We start from the raw sequence: 17510 nt of genomic DNA, 5'->3' as shown, positions 1-17510 counted from the left end.
CCCCCCCCCCCCCCCCAATCGGTTCTCCAAATTGGGGTATACATCTTTAACTGGGAGGCTGATGTCTGTGCTGGAATAAAAGCACAGGGATGCTGTAACAGCTGCTAGAGCTCTGCTATTTTCTATGGCTGTAGAGAGGGAGGAGGTAAAAGAGGGCACTCCGCAGCACCATAGTTTTAACCTTTCCGTAGCATCTGCTTAATTAGCAGTAGATTTTGCCCAACCAGCCAAAAACGGCTGCTGCTAATGTGCCTGGCTATGACAGGGCTAAAACACTAGCTTTTGCCTGAGTAGCTATAAACAGGATTCAGCCATGACTGGAAAAAGATTGTATTCCTTTTATTCTGCCTTTCCAAAACAAGGTATGTTGGTCTCTGATGATATGCTGGTGCTAATTCTGTAAGGTCCTTTGGCAAGTGGGAAAGGTAAGCTGCTTTTTCCCCCCTCTTGGGATAGTGAAGGTCTCTTCTGTCTTTATTCTAATGCTAGATGAGCTTTGATCCAAACCTTCTCCACAACAATGGACACAACGGCTACCCCAACGGTACTTCGGCAGCACTGCGTGAAACGGGGGTTATTGAAAAACTGCTGACCTCGTATGGCTTCATTCAGTGCTCGGAACGGCAAGCTAGACTGTTCTTCCACTGTTCGCAGTACAATGGCAACTTACAGGAGCTTAAAGTAGGAGGTAATCTGTCAACTGATAAGTGCTCCTCCCCCTGCCCCTCTTAATTTCATGTTCAGAGCATAATCTTCTAATTTGCAACTCTGTGCAATCCACCACACTTACAGGACCATATAGTTGTTTACAGTTGAATCTGAAGTCTGCAGCTGAGAGGATCCTGCTGTAATAACTAGGGCTTATGCCTTTTTTGCTAGCAGTGCTGTTGTGGCTACACTCAGAAGGTATTAGATGGGATAAATTTATGTGGTCAGGGTGAAAAAATAAGATAAGCAGTGTCTCTGATTCATGAGGTGTAGATTTCCTGGGTACAGTTTAACAACTTCCTTGAGCATTACTGATCATGTTTTAGTACAGGAAGCATGGTCACTTTTCTGCTCCTGCTGGATATGGCATTAAATGTCTAAAACAGGATGTCATGACAAATCTCTCACGAAACCTGGCATAGTTTAGTGTTATGAGGCCAATGGAGGATCAAGCAGAGGAGCCAGGGGCAGATCTTTAAAACAAACCAGTCATTAAGAGACCAGTTAATCTGTGGTGGTAAAGAATTTAATTTCTGGTACTCAGACAAATGTGAACTAATAGATGTTGTTGCTTCGCGTAATCATGTGGAACTTCAGAGTCTGAATCTCTTGTAGATGATGTTGAATTTGAAGTCTCTTCTGACCGCCGAACTGGAAAACCCATTGCTGTTAAATTGGTGAAGATAAAGCCAGAAATCTTACCTGAAGAGCGAATAAATGGACAAGTTAGTGGCTATGTTGTTTAATCTATGTGCACATCATTTGCATCCATTTTATTCCAATTCAAAAGGACATATGCATGCTAAATGTGGTTACATTTTTCAGTTAAATTGGAAGAAAAAAAAAATTTGGGTTTTGCCAAATGGGTGAAAAACAGAAATTCAGTTTGGGGTTTTTATCTAATCCTAGCCACTTCTTGGTCTACAGAAGTTCTGTAAGTGTGAAATTCTGCGGCATGGCCTCCTCTTTCGGATTATATTTAAAGTGCATCCCTGAGTGCAGAGTAGAGGATATTTAAAATTCAGTTTGTATTGCACAGTGGTGCTTCTGGAATGACTAGCAATGTTTTTTTGTACTGGTAGGTTGTGTGTGCTGTTCCTCACAATTTAGAGAGTAAATCTCCAGCTGCCCCGGGTCAGAGTCCTACAGGGAGTGTATGCTACGAACGTAATGGGGTAAAACTCACGTATTTTATTTAAACTCTTGACTGATCCACCAGTGTGGTCTAAAAACAAATACTTGGCACGGTGTAAAGTAGATAGCTTAATCAAATCTAAAACTTTTCTCTAAAAGTGCAATTTTATTAGAGATATGGAAACAGCATGCCTGTATCTTTGTCAATGTATTTGGCAGTAATATCTTTGAAGAATTAAGATATGTAGATACAGATTCTTTCTCTTAAAATCATCAGCTGACTTAATGTCAATTAATGTTAACTATTAGCATTTTTATTTTTTTGGATTTAATTTTTTTTACCTTTTTGGAACCTGACTTAAATGTGATGGTAGCACTGTACAAATCTTTCAGCTTCTCAAGTAGCTGGGTATGGATTTGCCAGAACCAGCAGCACCGAGAAAGCAAAACATTTTTGCATGCAACACTTTAACTCTTCCCAGCTTTTCACAACACGTTTAAAGTTCAATTTAAATAATGAATTGTTTTTAAAAAAGGCTGCAATTTGCAACTAGATTAATGATGGTGAATGCTAATTCACAGGAAGTGTTTTACCTGACTTACACACCTGAAGATGTTGAAGGGAACGTACAGCTAGAAACTGGAGATAAAATAAACTTCGTAATTGACACAAATAAGCAGTAAGTGACGCTTTCATTTCCTGACTATACTCTACCCTAATGGTCAGGGATGTACTTAAATTGCGCCAGAAGTGCACTGCACTGTGGCTCCTTTATTTCTGATCTTTTTGCCACATGTTCCTCCCCTCCCCTCCCACTGCCCCTGATTGGCAAAGGGGCCCCACCACTTGCTTCTGATCAGCCAGGAGACAAAAAGCATAGCATACTTAAAATTGTGGTTTCTGCCTCCCAGCTGATCAAGGGCAAGCAGCAGAGCCACTGGGATCCCTCAACCTCAATGGGCACGTGGCAAAAAATTCGCTAAAATTTGAAATTCTGATTGTACCTCTTTTTTTTCTCCCCTCCACCTTTGCTAGTACTGGTGCTGTAAGTGCTCGTAACATCATGCTTTTGAAAAAGAAACAAGCCCGTTGTCAAGGAGTAGTTTGTGCCATGAAGGTAAGTGGCACTTAATTCTTAATTTTAAAAACTAGTTTGAGGAAGTGGTGTTTATGGAGTAAAATGGGCCCTTGGAACAGTACAGGACTAGGGTACAAACATGTTTTTCGTACAAGAATTAAGTTACCCGAGGTGGTTATGTTGAATGTTTTCTTTTTATTCTTTTGTCCTTGTCTTCTGTTGTCTTTTAATTTGAAAAATACAACTTATACCTATGATCTAATCATTGCAAATTATCTGTGAATACTTAAAGCTCGATAGCTTTTTATTTGACTTTTTCTTTCTTTGTTGGTATTTTTAAAAGTTTGTTTTGTATCAGTCCAGAGTAGGAACCTGTTGTCTTGGTAATTAGGTAGTTTGACTGTTTGCTAAATATTTTGTGTTCTTCTCTTAGGAAGCCTTTGGATTTATTGAAAGAGGTGATGTCGTAAAAGAGATATTCTTTCACTATAGTGAATTTAAAGGTGATCTAGAAGCCTTACAGCCTGGTGATGATGTGGAGTTTACAATCAAAGACAGAAATGTAAGACCAAAGCCAGTAAAACTGAAGAGAAGATTCTAGTACTTAACTGTAAAAATGTGTTTATTCTGAAATGTCTTGGTTTTGTTTTTTTTGTTTTTTTTAAAGGTAGTAACATATACATACAAGTTTCCAGTTATTTATATTTGTTTTCCTTATGAGTGCCACTCATTTTCTGCCCGTAGGGTAAAGAAGTTGCAACAGATGTAAGACTATTGCCACAAGGGACTGTTATTTTTGAAGATATCAGCATTGAACACTTTGAAGGAACTGTAACCAAAGTAATCCCAAAAGTACCCAACAAAAATCAGGTAAACATCGGTATTTCCTTGAAATTCTCACGTGCAATAATTAATCTTTCAACACTGGTCAAAATAGCAGAACAGCTTTCTTGTATTAAAGATTGTAAGTAGCTGCTGTCTGCTGCTTCTAGGTTCTGTTCTGATGTGTAAGAAACTGATGTTGAGTGCAGCTGAGTCCTTATATCCAACAGCTTACCTAAAGGCTCTAGCATCTTAGCCCTGTAACCATTTTTAAAACTAAATTGACGCTTGCTATACACTAATTATATATAGTTACTAGAAGGGAAGTTTGAAGAGAGAATTAAGGTGACTGTTTTACAGTTAGAAGGTAGTTGCTGCTTGTCAAGTTATGAGTTGGCATCATGGAAACGTAAACTAAGGAAGTTCAAGACAGTAGGTTTTCCCCTCCCACCCCCCAAGGGGTGAAGGAAAATGAAAAGTGAAGATCCTTTCTTCATCTGTTAGACTGAAGTAGAGAAGGGGAATGCGCGCATGGTAAACAAAGCTAGTTGGGCATCATTTAAAGTGGTAAATGCACACCTTGCTCAACTTGATGCTTGGCTTGGAGTAAGATTTAGCAGAGGCAGGTTGCGTGCCACCTTTCGGCACAGCTTTATATTTGCTGCCGCCTTGTTTGTCCAAGAACTTGCGGGTAATTGGGATACTCTGTTTGACACTGAGACCTAAAAGACTTCTAGCTTATTGATATCTGCCCCCAACAGCAAAACTTCTCCGTTTAGAAAACAGCAATGTGGGATTTGAATGGGGGAGAGGTCTTTCCATTTTTTACGGCTGCCTTGCTGTAATTCTAGACCAGTTGTGTCAGCTCTGTGCCAGACTGCCCCATGTGCAAGACCATGACTATATAAACAACCATCCCATTTGAGGCATTCCTTTTATTGTCGTGTGTGTTAAGTCAGATCAAGATGCACATAGATGCACACACAGACCCTCCAAGCTGTATTGCTGCCCCTTTGCCAGTAAGTGCCCAGTGAGGGCGCACAGCCTGACAGGCTTACTCTGGAATGACTGGCAATGATGTTAAATGAGCCATGAGTAACTTGCACAACACTTGCGGGAGGCGAGGGGTGTTGCATGTGCTTTCTCTCTCTCTCTCTCTCTCTCTCTCAAGTAACTGATACTTAAAAAGGTACGTCTGCAGCATCCCAGGCCTCGTGGCTGTTGAGGGGAAGGGGGTGGATATGATGTCTTTTTATACACCAAGGGGAAGTACTTCCCATAAAGTACTTAGATCTCTGAATGAAAATGTAAAAGTAGCAAACTTTTTGCAGGCTAGACCTGCTTTAAGATTTTACTGTGCTCTTACAAAGGAAACTAGTGCTGTAATTTTACTTCATGGTTCAGTCTAGAGTTTGGGAAGAATGATTAGTTAATCTAAAATTTACCCTTTCCATGCAATCACCAGAACGACCCGTTGCCTGGACGCATCAAAGTTGACTTTGTGATTCCTAAGGAACTTCCGTTTGGAGATAAAGATACAAAATCCAAGGTCACGCTCTTGGAAGCTGACCATGTTAGATTCAACATTTCAACAGATCGACGTGACAAACTGGAACGAGCCACCAATATTGAAGTTCTTCCTAATACTTTCCAGTTTACTACTGAAACTAGAGAAATGGCAAGTATTTGATTTAAGCTATAGATTTTTGAATACTTGAGCATAGGCTGGGCAAAAAGGAGGTGGAATGTGTGATGGCTTTATCAGTATAGTCTGAGAAGGTTTTATTTAAACACTTAATGAGGGTGATGTGTCCTAGGGAATCTCACCGCATCTTCACTGAAGGGTGATTCTTATAAAAGGAACGTGGAGCATCTAAAGTGGATGTTCATTTGTGTTCTCTTCTGTAACTACTGTTGTTTTAATTGCTTATTCTAAATGAAATATGAGCATATGTGTACATGCATAGTGACCTCAGCTGGCTCTTTCTCAAACCAGAACATGAGTTTTTGTGGCTTTATCTTCAGGGTGCCTATTTAAAATAGCATCCTGATTATCAGTAAAACTAATGGCAACAGTTTCAATACTGAGTAACTGGGAGTACACCTCTTCAAGAACAGATTGGCTCTTTTTGGACTTTAGACTAAACAGTACTTGTCCTTTTTTAAGAATCAAGCAAGCCCCAAGTCAGTCAGGTTCAGACTGGGGTTTATAGGAGCTGTTCTGAATGCTGTCTTTATTAGCGTACATGCCAAGGAACAGATGTCTGGATTTAAAGAGCAGACCTGCAGCAAGATTTTACCTTGCTCTTAGAAGTTCTTGTGAAGACTTCTGTGACTCAGGCTCTATGTACATGGGACATCTTAACTGAGATCTGGTGGAAGGGTGAGATTTGAGAGGATTTTTTGATCGTAGGACAGCTTGTATTAGTGACTTCAGTAACTCTGACTTTTATGTGGCCAGCAGTACTAGAGAATGTCTGAAGAAGGGACAACTTGTGTTCTCTTAGACAGATGGTTAGGCATGCTAATCTGAAGTTAGCAGGGGGCAGGGTGGCACTTCAAAAACTAACTCACTCATTCTTTAAGGTGCTCCCCTGGCTCCTCTTCTGGCATTCCTTAAGGGAGCAAAGGAAGAATTAGTAGGTGCTTTCAGCACAGATTAGGGGTCTTGTGGAGATGTGCCTTGATCCTCTAGGGGAAAATGTTAGTGGTGACGGAGAATACTTTGTTCCACCTGTCACAAGATGGCATATTTAAAGCATCAGGGAAGAGTGCTGTTCAGATCAAAGCCTTAACATCTGACCTGTATAGTTTACAAAAAAGATGAGGTCTGGTGTCCCTGCACAGAATTTCTACAATAGGTGACTTCTGGACACTTCCGAGTCTAGAAGTAGGCTGGTATTTGCAGCTTGTTTCAGGTTGTGGCAGTTTAACTTAGCTGAACCACTCTGCAAGAGGTTTCATGCTGCTATTCTGTAGCTGGGAATTGGAGAAAAGAAGAAAGGTGGACCTGAATTGTAGTTCTTCTAACTGGTGTGTAGGTCTGTACTTACGCTTCCTTCATCTTCACAGTGAGAGACTTATTAGGTGGGTCACTTCAGAACTTCTTCTGCCCTTTGGTTTGAGCACTACAATTTGTAAGGGAGTACATGCACATACTATCTCCGTAGGGCTGTTTGTGCACAAGAGGCACTATGCATGCAGCTGCCTTTCACTGGCTTGAACCATGTATTTGTCTGTCCCCAGGGTGTGATTGCAGCAATGCGAGATGGCTTTGGTTTCATTAAGTGTGTTGACCGGGATGCCCGCATGTTCTTTCACTTCAGTGAAATCATGGATGGAAACCAGCTCCACATTTCAGATGAAGTAGAGTTTACTGTTGTCCCTGTGAGTAAAATTGCCTGTTCTAAAAATGATGGCTGTTTAAATGTCAATACCCACGCATTCTCTAAGCTACTGTGAATTTGTTCTTCAGGACATGCTGTCTGCCCAAAGAAATCATGCTATAAGGATTAAAAAGCTTCCTAAGGGCACAGTGTCATTCCATACACAGTCAGATCACCGCTTTGTGGGCACCATAGAAAAAGAAGCCACTTCTGCCAAAGCCACTAGCCCAAATAAAGGCAAAGAAAAGGTAATGCTGGTTTTGTAGACGTAAAATTAATTTTTGTGGTTTTGGAGGGTTGAAAACGTGTAGAAACTGGAGCCTTGATTCTGGATATACTTGCCTGTTTATGAGCAATAAATCTGCATAACTAATAAAAAATGTCTAGCTAAAAAGGTATTTGACTGAAACTTGAGTAATGAAGGCACAACATATGGTATGGTAATCGTTGAGGTTAGTGTTTAGGAGCCTCAGGTGAAAGTGCTAGGTAGCTGATGCTGTTCAGGATACTGGAATTTACAGAAATGAAGTCTATGGCTAAAGCAAAGACCTGTGCCTTTTGAGTGTCAGTTATTTGTGTAGTTTTAAACAGTGTGCACATTAAAAAGCATTCTGTTGAAATTTCAGAATACCAATACACTTTGTAAACTTAAAAAAAGCTGCCTTGGTAAAAATGGAGTTGGTTATTTGAATTACTCCATTTGGGTTCTTCCTCTAAGGTTTTGAATTATGAGTGTCATTTAGTTAGCGGACAGATCCTGTGGAATTTTTGTTTTTACATTAACTGGTGTTAAGCTGAAGAAAAAGGTAATTTGTGTCTGTTTTTCTAACTGACTTGTGCTGTTTGTCTTTAGGAAGCTGAAGAGGGAGTAATTGCTTTTGATGACTGTGGAGTAAAACTGACCATTCCTTATCAGGCCAAGGATGTGGAAGGATCTACTAATCCTCAAATAGGAGATAAGGCAATAATACTTATATACATACACTTGGTCCCTTTCTGTGGGTTATTTAGTGTGAGCTTTGCTATAACTATGACAGGCTGGTGGTCTAAAAGGGTGGGGAAGACGGCTAGAGAGGGAGCTATGACCTAGAAGACAGCCCACGTACAGTAGGGAGCTGCTTCTGGGTGGACGGGGGCAGGGAGTCCCCCAAAATGCCTGAACTGCAGTGGGCTGAATTGTGGCCCTTAAACTCCTTTGACGATAGAGGCGATTACTGGTCAGAGAGAAACAGTGGGGGAGAGCTGCTGCCCCTGCCTTATTTGGAAGGGTCAAGGGAACTGATATGGCATGCCACCCCTTGGCTTCTCTTGAGCTCACTGTTTTGAATGGAACAAGGAGTTGAGAATTTTTATAATGTTTGGGCAGACATCTGAGATTCCTCCTCCTTCAGGATGTTCATTATGCCACCCAGGAAAAACTTGCATTTGTCTGCCTGGCTTTTGAGAAACCTCCCTCTAACAGGTCGAGTTCAGTGTCTGTGAAGTGAAGAGAACTGGTCTGCAGACAGCTGTTTCTGTCAGAATGCTTGGTCGCAACTACAGCTCCAAGAGGCTTGTAGGGTATGTGGCAGCCCTGAAAGATAACTTCGGGTTTATTGAAACAGCCAATCATGATAAGGAGATCTTCTTCCATTACAGGTGAGTATTTTCTTCTGTGCAGATGTGTTGACCTGTTTTCTACACTTAATGTGCACACGGGTCCATTCATCTGAAAAAAGTGGCTTTCTGTAACCATTTTTGATAGGGCCACAGCAGGCTTTACTATTATTAGCCACTTAGGTGTTCCAAGATTCATGCTACTAGAGGACTGTGTGTTTGCATTGTTTTGTTAGTCACGGCTTAGGCAGACTAGGGCTTTCCTGGTACAAAGATACACTTGCATCACTTAGAGGCTGTCCCTTAACAGTAATAGGAAAGACCTGTTACTCTTCTGAGTCGCTTCAGTCAACTGAAGAGATGCAATGAGAAGTGTAGGACAATAGAACAATAACGTGACTTGGTTTAGCTTCCAAAAACAGAACATTGAACTCCCCAGGAAGGCAAAAGTGACTTCAGGGAATTAGAAAAGCTCTTGGGGTTGGGAACATTCTTTTTAATACAGTGGGTATGTTTGGTGTGGTGGTCTCTGTGCAGGTTCAGTTTTTTTCAGCTATGCTAACTTAAGACATCATGGATAAGTAGTTAGAAACTTACCGTGCATTTATCATGATTTTTTTTTTAATTACTTGGGATATGGATTTTGCTCAAAGGGGCTAGTAATCCATAACCTTGACTGCTGGTGCTGGCTTTGATGGAAAGCATATGGTACTCCACTCCAGTGAATAGATTCATAGATGAATTGCTGCAGGATAAAAATGGCATTTATGTAGCATTGTCAAGGCACTGAGCAAGCCCTTGCATCCAAATCGTAATCTCTTAAAAATACTAGTTAGTAATTAAGAGGTAAGGTAACTAGAACAGAGGTCCTGATTATTCAGCATAGATGCTGAGTGGGCAGAGCTGTTAGGTTAGCACACGGCTGAACTAAAACGTATGTAACTTCTTCCCTGCAGTGAATTCTGCGGTGACATTGATAGTCTGGAACTTGGGGATGCAGTCGAGTATAGCTTATCAAAAGGCAAAGGAAACAAAGTCAGTGCAGAAAAGGTGAACAAAACGCATGCAGGTAAGGCTAATTGTGAACTTCTCCCTGAACAGTTTCTGGGGTGGATGAGCAGTCTTGTGGTCTGCTTGGATCAAAAGTGCCTTTGCTCCTGATGTATTTATTGGGCCTATAATTCCACTGCTCTTGAGTGAGCTGTAACTCGGACTTTGCTGTAAAGTTTCCAAGAAAACTAAAGTAAAAACACTGAATACTGCTTTGGACACCGTTTGCAGAGTTTCGGTGGTTGTCCTGCTGTAGAGTTCAAGTTCCTTGGCTACATTGTAAGTGTTTGAAATGCTTCAGGACAACTTGCACTCGCTCTCCTAATTAGACTGCCATGGGCTAGAGCAGGGGTGGCCAACCTGTGGCATGAGTGCCACAAGTGACACGGGCAGCCCCCATGTGGCGCACAGCTGATCAGGTGAGGGGACAGGCAACACAGAAGCAGAAGGCAGAGCAGGAGACTGGGCAGAGGAAGGGGATTGGAGTGGCTCTTGGGGAAGGGGTTTGGCGGCTATTTTGTGGTACACCTGCTGAAAAGGTTGGCTCCCACTAGACAAGAGTAAGAATCCTTTGGCTTCTGAATTGCTGTCCAGATGCCAGAAACTTCTGGATACTTGGTTGGCACTTGGCTGTCCCCTGCAGAATACAGTATTTCAAACTTGCTGCTAAATAAAGAGCAGCTGTTTTTTGTTGAGTTGCTGGGAGTTGTGCAGACTGGCGGGGCGGGGGGCACAAAGCTTCCATACAAAAACACTGCGCAGAACAAATGTAACAGGTCAATTCTTGTCTTGCAGTGAATGGTATCACTGAGGAAGCTGATCCAACTGTTTACTCGGGTAAAGTGATTCGTCCCCTCCGAAGCGTAGACCCTACACAGACTGAATACCAGGGAATGATTGAGGTCATGGAGGATGGTAAGCAGCAAGTCTTACCTGGCGTTTTCTAACCATTGTGTGGTTAAGATTCAGTTTTAATGAACCTGCTCTTTGCACTTGATGTGTCTTAATTGAGCTTGTTCTGCCTTCTCTCCACTAGGGGAGATGAAAGGGGAGTTTTATCCATTTGGAATTGTTGGGATGGCAAACAAGGGTGACTGCCTGCAGAAGGGTGAAACGGTCAAGTTCCAGCTCTGCGTCCTTGGTCAGAATGGGCAGACAATGGCTGTGAACATTGCACCTTTCCGGAGGGCCACTGTGGAGTGTGTGAAAGATCAGGTTTGTGTAATGCTTTCCCTTCAGATGAGACTTGAGTATCTGTCAAATTGCCTGCATTGGTAATAGTCAGATGGAAACCTGGTTCGAACATTTTATAAAGCTGAAATACTGTTGAGATTTTTCCTTTTTTAAAAGGAAAAATGTATAGGGGATAAAGGATGTGCATGCCATGTGCCCAGTCATAGTTCCCCACGGCAGGAGCCACGAGGTCCTGCTTTTTTGCCCTTGGTGACTCCAACTCCAAAGTACCGTTAAATCCAACATTCTGTGATGTTTTGCTATGGGGCTCAAGTGACGAGGATGGTACAATAATCGGAAATTCCCTACGTGACAGACTGACTCTAGGGGGAGGGCAGCCTCTGTCTTGGAGAAATACAGGAATTACAGTTCCAAATTGGAACAAATGGTGTAATTAGTCAACTTTTTAAATTTTGTTTCTGCTTGTCCCATAGTGGACAGAGGTAAACAAATGTGTGTTTTGGCTAAGAGAGAAGTTCCTTTCATCACGCAGTTAAGGGTTTTGGAAGTAGAAGGACTAATCTGTTCAGGTCAGCTGGTGTATAACCTTTGCTAAATTAGAACTGGGGAAAGGTGTAAACATTGGGGAATGAACTGTCCCAAGATACATACATAATCTGGGAGGGGGGAACACGGGCAGCAGACTTGGTTTATTTTACTGGGTGTTCACATTTTTCTTGCGTGAACAGGAATTTTATACCACACACTTTAGATATGTCGCTTATCTCACCTTTGGACCTTTTGTTTCTTCTTTTTGCCCCCCGATTTTAAGGAATGATTGGAATTGGACACAGGCTCGTGTGAGACATGTTTGCTGCAGAAAGTTGAGAGTATGGTCAGCATTAGGCCAGCGTGTTCAAAGACTGATGTATTGACTTAGGATTCCAAGCCCACACAAAGGCCAAATGCACCAGCCCCTAGCAGCTTTCACAAATTTGTTGTTCCTGAAGTGTCTAAATATGGTTGGGAAGTGTGCTAGGAATTCTTTTATTTTTAAATTTTGTCCATATTTTCTATCCCTCTGCACTCCTGTTTTGTTTATAGGTTATAAGTGAATATGCTAGTACACTTCAAGTCCTGTGAATTAATGTGAATTCTCTTGTTTCAGTTTGGCTTCATTAACTATGAAGTTGGTGACAGCAAAAAGCTGTTTTTTCATGTCAAAGAAGTTCAAGATGGTGTGGAGCTACAGGCTGGGGATGAAGTGGAGTTCTCTGTGATCCTGAATCAGCGCACAGGGAAATGCAGTGCCTGTAATGTGTGGCGAGTCTGGTGAGGACCTGAAATTACCTGGTGTAACTGAGAGCAGTTTTAAGTAGTCGGTCTCTATGGCAATAACAAAATGCCCATGCTTTCCTGGTTGTAAGAAGACATTGTATAAAAGCAAATGAGGCTAGTGATACTATTTACTGGCATCACTGGTAGGTGGCTGCTTCCTGCATTATGAAACCCATCATGTATGTGTGCAGACGGCGGCATTTCCTGCTCGTCGGTGTAGGAATTCTTTTTACGTGACAAACGTGAAGGTGAACAAATAGCAAAGTAAAGGATGACATTGGAGCAGGCAGTCTTTAAAGGAACAGACTGAGTTGCTGTGCCAGACTCCTAGCTCTTGAATCATGGTTGGAATTATATATTTGTTGTTGAATAATTAACATGTGCTTCCTCGAAGGACCCAAAGTGAAAGTGTCACTTGACACCAACTCCTATGGACCTACCTGACGGTGAGTGGAAAGAGGTTGATGAACACATGCAGCACATTCAGCAGTTACAGAGAGTTTGCTGAATAACAGAAAAAAACTTTTTTTTTTTTTCTTCCTTTACTTTGCTATTTGTCACGTACAAAGAATTCCTACACCAGTGAGCAGGAAATGCCACTGTTTGCACACCTACATGATAGGTTTGATAGTGCAGGAAGCAGCCACCTACCAGTTATATATATATTTGCTGTTATTCCACAAACTCACTGTAACTGCTGAATGTACTGCATGTGTACATCAACCTCTTTCCACTTGCTGTCGGGTAGCTCCATAGAGTAGGTGTCAAATGACACACGTTCACTTTGAGTCTTTCTCGAGGGAGCACACGTGTTAATTTGGGAAAGAAGTGCTTTTGCCTGAAGTGACTAGAAAGTGGAGAAATAGAAGAAAAATGTATGGGGGGGTGGGGAATGCAGCGTGGGCAAATGACATGCAGGATAACCATGCTGACCTCAGGATACAGATTTTTAGCTGAACAGCCTGCTCCAGTTTTGAGTTAAACTATTAATTTTTTTTTTTTTTTTTAAAAGCCCTTTTACTGTGGTAGCTAAGTACCTAAGGCTTTTACAGCCATGAGAACCTCCACAAGCAAAACAAGTGAGAAAACAACCTTGTATTGGAGTGAGAACTAGTCAGCCTTTGGGTTCATCAGGCTTTGTGCACCTGAGAGGAGGACTACAGCCATTTTGTGGAATGCTTAACCCAGCAACAGTCAGCAAGATCCTCCCTAGGTATTCTCAAGCACACATTACCAAGGGTTTGATGGCTGCTCCAGGTAACTGGCTTTATTTTCTCTTACAGTGAAGGCGCTAAGGCTGTTGCTGCTCCACGTCCTGATAGACTTGTTAACCGTCTGAAGAGCATTAATGTGGATGATGCCAGTGCTCCTCGCCTAACAGTCCTTCGTCAGCCAAGGGGACCTGATAACTCAAAGGTATATTAACCTGGCGTGCCGTATTGCTTAACCAGTACACAAGACATCTAAACATTGTGATCTTGAGTCTTTCGTTGGAAGTCCAGATAATGTTTTCCTTTTGATTCACGTGAGATCAGATTCTTCTGGTTGGAGGTGTACCTGTGTACTTCCATGCCTGGAGCAGGAGCAGACTTCATTGCCAGCAGGAAAAAAAGTTCTGTCATCTTCAAGTTGAGCCACTTCCTGACAGTGGAGTGGATGTGTCCCTCGGGGAAATCACGCTGCTAGTCAGGCTTTCAGATCTTGGTAGGAGACACCCTGTCAAACAATTACTAAAGTGCAAGAGATGAAGAACAAGGGTTTCTCACAAGTGGAGCTGTCAATCAGTTGGTAGGCTATTTGCCACACACAGTGAGGAATTTCAAAGCCTCTGGGGTCTCTGACTAGAATCTCATGGATGTAGAGATTGTAATAATAGGAATTGGGCAGGAGGGTGTTCCAAGGGTTCTGAAGAACCTGGAGCAGGACCCAAGACAGATTGTGATAGCCTTGGCGTGGATCAGGCATTTCTAATATTCTAAACTGATGAGTCTCTTGGCACTGTCTGATGTGACAATGCACTAGGGCCTAGCTTCCTGAAAAATCAGGCTGCCTGAATGGTGGAGCTAAAAATACTGCTCCCAAAGGAGGAAATCTTCCATCTGACTCGGCTTTAAAAGTGGAAGAGCTTTTCCCCCTCCTCCCTTCCTCCCCCTTCAAGACCCTCACCTTTCTGCAACATGAACATCGTTTTAAGAGTTGGTGGGTCCTTCCAGTGAGCCTTTTGCCGCCTAGAAATGAAGATGGCCTTCCTTAACAGCCATTGCATCGGCCCAAAGGATATTGAGGTCTTTTCGTGTCAGGTTCCTCCTGATTTAGGTTTTTGAGGGTGGACTTATTCTTGAGGCTTATCCCAAGTTTCTGTCCATGTGGTATCACCAGCATAAAATAACTCCTCAGTCCTCTTGTCAAAGCATAACTCAGTCCAAAGGGAAACAACTCCACATACCTGACTGCAGTATGCAGAAGTTTTGATTAAGGGGAGGAAGCCTTTTGGAATATACTTAGACTGGCCTTTGCAAAGGATCAAGCAGTATTCTTGCAGATGATGTTTTGATGTCAGTGTCCAGCAGTATAAAAATGTGCCGTAGCAGGGTTAGCTCTACCTGGTGTTTGGCTCATTCTCCTAGAGCTTGAGCAGCAGTAGTCCTGTTCCTTAAATCTGCAAGTTGTCTGTGTGGTGCTCAGTACAGCTGTTCGCCAGATGCATCTTAACAGATTTACTGACCAAGCTTCCATCTTGGAAGGGTTGTCATGCAGACATCACCTGTGTGTGTCTGTGCTCTGTTGCCCACACACACCAACAGAGCAGAGCTGCTTTATTCATCAGGAGGGAGACTCCACCTGGACTGTCACTCTAAATGCCTTTGTAAATTCCCTACCTGGGGGTGTGAAGTAGGGTTATAAAAGCACTGGGACTGGATGTTGTTAACCCTAAGAGTCTGATCCCAGTTGTACAAGATGTACGTGCCTCACAGCTCAAAGAAGAGTGGGTGGTATAATAGTAGGTAACTGGTCTTTCCCTGAGTGGTCTGTTGTTTAGTACGGACTAAGATTAACCCTGTCCTGTAGAATCTGTTAATCCAAAACAAGGAAGTAAAAAATAGGGTTATATGCTGAATAATGGCAGCAGAATGTGCTCCCATGCGTGTAACGAGTGATGGGTGACCAGGGCACAAGAATAGTGACTGCTGCTGGCCCGGCCCAGCCCAGCCCTGGAACCCAGGACACAGACTGGGGTTGTAGTGCCTCTGCACCCACGTTGCCTTCTGTCACAGTTACTCCAGACTTCAGGCTGTAGAGACTGACCTCTCTCAGCACCATAGCTGCAGCATCCTTCCAACACTCTCAGTTGGCAAGCAGTAGGAACTACCTTTTAGGCATGACAGCAACTTCTAAAAGACTGTGTTACAGCTTGCTCTCATGGTTGTAGTGTTCAGTAACACATACTGGTAAAACTAACAAAGTTTTCTGTTGTTGCAGGGATTTGGTGCAGAGAGAAAGATCCGTCAAGCTGGTGTTATAGACTAACGGATTCCACAAAGCACATATAATGAAGTACGATCAAGTGGTGGGGGCTGGTGAAGGGTACTGAATATCTTCCTGTTCATCCCTTCTAAATTCTAAGATGCTATTACACCAGTTTTAACACCTCATGTTATGTTTAAAAAAATAAATTTATGAAACCATTTTAAAATTATGCACAGTTGCATCCTGGAGAACTTAAGGTGGCGCCTTATAGTATCACATTTTAGAAGCTTTTTTTTTTTTTTTTTTAATTTTTTTTGTTTGTTTGTTTGTTTGTTTGTTTTTTTTGAATGGTGCATTTAACGCAACTGGTAACTGCAAATCTACATTGCCTATGTAAGTAAACATTATAGACAGTCCTACTCTGATAGACCTTATGGAATTCTGCACTAAAAGTGCATATGCTCTACCTTCATTAATTTGGCCAAGGTGTTTTTATGCCTTAGCTCTCAGTTGTTATCTTCCTTTCCAAAGGGGGAGGAGGTTTGCTTCTCATTCATTCTGCTCTAATTCTGAGGACCATATGAGGGTGGAATATATTGACTTTTTTTATATATATAAAAATCTGTATGAGAATTCAGATAATTTCCTTAAGTTTGATGGCCAAATGTTACACTGTTTTTCATATCTCATTTAAACTCGAGTCCATTCAGCAAGCAGAGTTTTGTTAGATCTCAATGAAAGCCTCTTCCAGAGTAGACCTAACTTTTTTTGTAACTTTCTGCAGAATTTCATAAGGCCGAGGTGTGCCATCAGTGTGGTAACTTAAATATATTTAAAAACAATGCACAAATCTGCTGCTGCTTAGAACACTGCAGCTTCTAAACCCAGTTTCTTTTACTGATTTAAACTTAAAAGTTGTGCCTGATGTGAATACATTTTTTTTTCTTTTTTGCAGCTGGCACCAGTGTACTGTAAAAGAATAAATACTTAGGCTTTCCATAGCTGTATTGAGACTTTCATCAAGGTGAAATAGTTGATGTCTGTGTGCTTTATTTTTTTTATTATTATTATTATTATTATTATTTTTGTCCTTCCCACCCACTCCCATCTTCCCAGTCACACTTTATCAAGTGAGAAACTGATTTGGTCTAAGTATCAATTTAACCAAAAAGATCAAGATTTATTTTCTTTGAATAGAGGGCAGTACTGTGTGTGTTGGACTTTTTTTTTTTGGTTTTTTTTTTTTTTGGTTCCCCCACGTTCCCTCTATTCTCAATTTAGGGTTTTCTTCTCTGGGAGACGCGTTCTCTTTGTAAAAACAAACATTGCTTTCTCCGAGTTTTCTGTTAACGGCGAAGAATGGAAATAGAATAAAGTTTTACTGATTTTGGAAAAAGCCTCCACTGTGGTCCAGTCTCCTTCTTCCTGCGGGGCCGGGCCGTGGGGGCCGGCTCCGCTCTGCCGGGGAGAGGGGGGGTGAGCCGGAAGCGGCTACGGCACGTGCAGCGCCCCTCACCGCGCACTTCCGGCGCGCCGTGATGACGCGCCGAGGCGGAAGCCGGAAGCGCGCTTCGCCGGCGGGGCCGGGGGCCATGACCGAGTACAAGCTGGTGGTGGTGGGCGCAGGCGGTGTGGGCAAGAGCGCGCTCACCATCCAGCTCATCCAGAACCACTTCGTGGACGAGTACGACCCCACCATCGAGGTGAGCCGGAGGGGGCTGGGCCGGGCCGGGCCGGGCCGGGCTGGGGGAGGGGG

At 42.4% G+C, this 17510-nt stretch overlaps 1 protein-coding gene and 1 long non-coding RNA gene across 7 annotated transcripts in view; one reads left to right on the top strand and one right to left on the bottom strand.

The window, feature by feature from the left end:
* Window positions 1-17155, top strand: part of CSDE1 (cold shock domain containing E1) — a 26232-nt gene extending 9077 nt beyond the window's left edge. For 3 of the 6 annotated variants that reach the window (XM_019514107.1, XM_019514108.1, XM_019514111.1), the window contains 18 exons: window positions 490-688; window positions 1324-1433; window positions 1791-1883; window positions 2425-2522; window positions 2879-2960; window positions 3355-3483; window positions 3666-3791; window positions 5209-5421; window positions 6990-7130; window positions 7219-7377; window positions 7983-8090; window positions 8592-8767; window positions 9682-9794; window positions 10571-10690; window positions 10812-10990; window positions 12117-12280; window positions 13570-13702; window positions 15767-17155. In XM_019514107.1, coding sequence (XP_019369652.1) covers window positions 490-688; window positions 1324-1433; window positions 1791-1883; window positions 2425-2522; window positions 2879-2960; window positions 3355-3483; window positions 3666-3791; window positions 5209-5421; window positions 6990-7130; window positions 7219-7377; window positions 7983-8090; window positions 8592-8767; window positions 9682-9794; window positions 10571-10690; window positions 10812-10990; window positions 12117-12280; window positions 13570-13702; window positions 15767-15814 — 2391 coding nt within the window. In that variant the 3' untranslated portion in view covers window positions 15815-17155. The remainder of the gene's footprint in view (window positions 1-489; window positions 689-1323; window positions 1434-1790; window positions 1884-2424; window positions 2523-2878; window positions 2961-3354; window positions 3484-3665; window positions 3792-5208; window positions 5422-6989; window positions 7131-7218; window positions 7378-7982; window positions 8091-8591; window positions 8768-9681; window positions 9795-10570; window positions 10691-10811; window positions 10991-12116; window positions 12281-13569; window positions 13703-15766) is intronic. The other 3 variants (XM_019514110.1, XM_019514113.1, XM_019514109.1) reach the window with 2 other exon arrangements.
* On the bottom strand, window positions 20-15307 carry LOC109295329. Its single transcript, XR_002096725.1, has 3 exons — window positions 15297-15307; window positions 7468-7471; window positions 20-101 (listed from the first exon to the last, which is right to left on the bottom strand). It is a non-coding gene; the product is annotated as an uncharacterized LOC109295329 (long non-coding RNA).
* Window positions 17156-17510: the final 355 nt, after the last annotated feature.

This window comes from Gavialis gangeticus, unplaced genomic scaffold (assembly GCF_001723915.1).
Source record: "Gavialis gangeticus isolate Ggan-Ray unplaced genomic scaffold, GavGan_comp1, whole genome shotgun sequence".
NCBI classification, from domain to species: domain Eukaryota; kingdom Metazoa; phylum Chordata; order Crocodylia; family Gavialidae; genus Gavialis; species Gavialis gangeticus.
This window is presented reverse-complemented; position numbering and strand designations above follow the sequence as displayed.